Source organism: Sinocyclocheilus rhinocerous, unplaced genomic scaffold (assembly GCF_001515625.1).
Source record: "Sinocyclocheilus rhinocerous isolate Xijiao unplaced genomic scaffold, SAMN03320098_v1.1 scaffold1159, whole genome shotgun sequence".
NCBI classification, from domain to species: Eukaryota; Metazoa; Chordata; class Actinopteri; order Cypriniformes; family Cyprinidae; genus Sinocyclocheilus; species Sinocyclocheilus rhinocerous.
Window position 1 is genome coordinate 306,305 of NW_015634336.1, and position 1,432 is coordinate 307,736.

General features: G+C 42.7%; 1 protein-coding gene across 1 annotated transcript in view; it reads left to right on the forward strand.

Annotated features, from left to right (window-relative positions):
* LOC107745532 (zinc finger CCCH domain-containing protein 7B-like) overlaps nt 1-1,432 on the forward strand; it is a 23,684-nt gene that overhangs the window by 10,542 nt on the left and 11,710 nt on the right. Inside the window, exon 14 of the mRNA XM_016559433.1 lies at nt 517-722. Within this exon, the coding sequence (XP_016414919.1) occupies nt 517-722 (206 nt within the window). The remainder of the gene's footprint in view (nt 1-516; nt 723-1,432) is intronic.

The following is a 1,432-nucleotide window of genomic DNA, read 5'->3' on the forward strand; positions in this document are numbered from 1 at the left end:
ACAATATGGTAAGGGCCGTAACATTTCCGCCACATGCTTGAGGTATTCGGCCAATCACAACTCACTGGATAGCTGGCCAATCACAGCACACCTTGCTTTTTCAGACCGATGAGCTTTGTAAAAATCGACGCGTTTCAGAAAGGCGGGGCATAGAGGAGAAACAATAATGTACAGTATGTGGAAAATAATGTGTTTTTTTTAACCTTAAACCGCATAAACACATTTGATTACACCAAATACACAAAATAATGTTCTTTTTAGCAGCATCATATGACCCCTTTAAATAAAAAAGGAAAAACTAAATAAAAGCGATCCATCTGTCATAGTGTTATTGTGGCCGCGGTGTGTCACGTGACAAGCCTGACTCGTCGCCATGGAAACAGTAAGGGGAAACGTTCTAAAATAACGGTCGCCTTTAAAAAAAACTCACTCTGGGGGGACTGATAGAATATTTTACACTCACCACTGAAAAGGTTAATCAATGTGATGTAATCCTCCCTGTGTGTGTGTGTGTAGAGGTGTTGGAGAATCAGGTGTGCAAGTATGGAGAAGGCTGCACGTTTGCATATTGTCAAGAAGAGATCGACGTGTGGACACAGGAGAGGCGGGGCTTACTGGTCAGAGAGCTGCTCTTCAATCCGCTCTCGACCAATGAGAGACGAGCACTCAGCGTCATCGAACTTCTGAACATACACACGGGCATGTTCATGTTCCTCTGTGAGGTAACAGTGCACATAATTTTAAAAGTCTTGAGCTTTATACTGATGGATTTATTTTATCACTTTTTCTAGATTTTCTTCTCAAAAAAAGTTAGCTCATTGTTAATATTGTTTCTTGCTTGTCATATTTTTCAACAGAATGTTTCCATTAAAATGCATGTGATTTTCATGTGATCTTATGAAACAGTTGCATAAAAATATAAACAGTAGCTTTCATGAGCATTGATTTGACTTAAGTCTTCCTCTTAGAGCCCTGCATTTCAGCCCAGGCCCGACGGGCCCCGACTTTTTTACGCCCCTTGGGCCGGGCTTCGGGCCAATTTTCACGTCATAGTTCAGACGCGGGCCGGGCCTCGGGCCTGTTTTAGGCTTCTCCTTATTTTTTATATTTTAGACATCCATCAATTAGTGATGAAAAAAATTGCCTCACTGGTGGAAACAACACGAGACCGTGCTACCGTGACTGTCAAGAGCAGCTCGACGGTGTTTAGTGTCCAGCAGCAGCAGTATGTATGGTGCGTGCCGTCAGCGCAGCTGAACAGTTCTGCGTTCAAATGCAAGCAATAGGCTTAAGCTTGCCGCAAAGCACCGGCAAAAGTAATTACCATAAATGTGACAGGGGGAAATAGTAAGGAGATATTTGAGTTATTTACTAATAAACTAGTGTTTTCTGAGTCGGTGTCGCAAGGATGAAGTTGTCGATCCTGACTCGC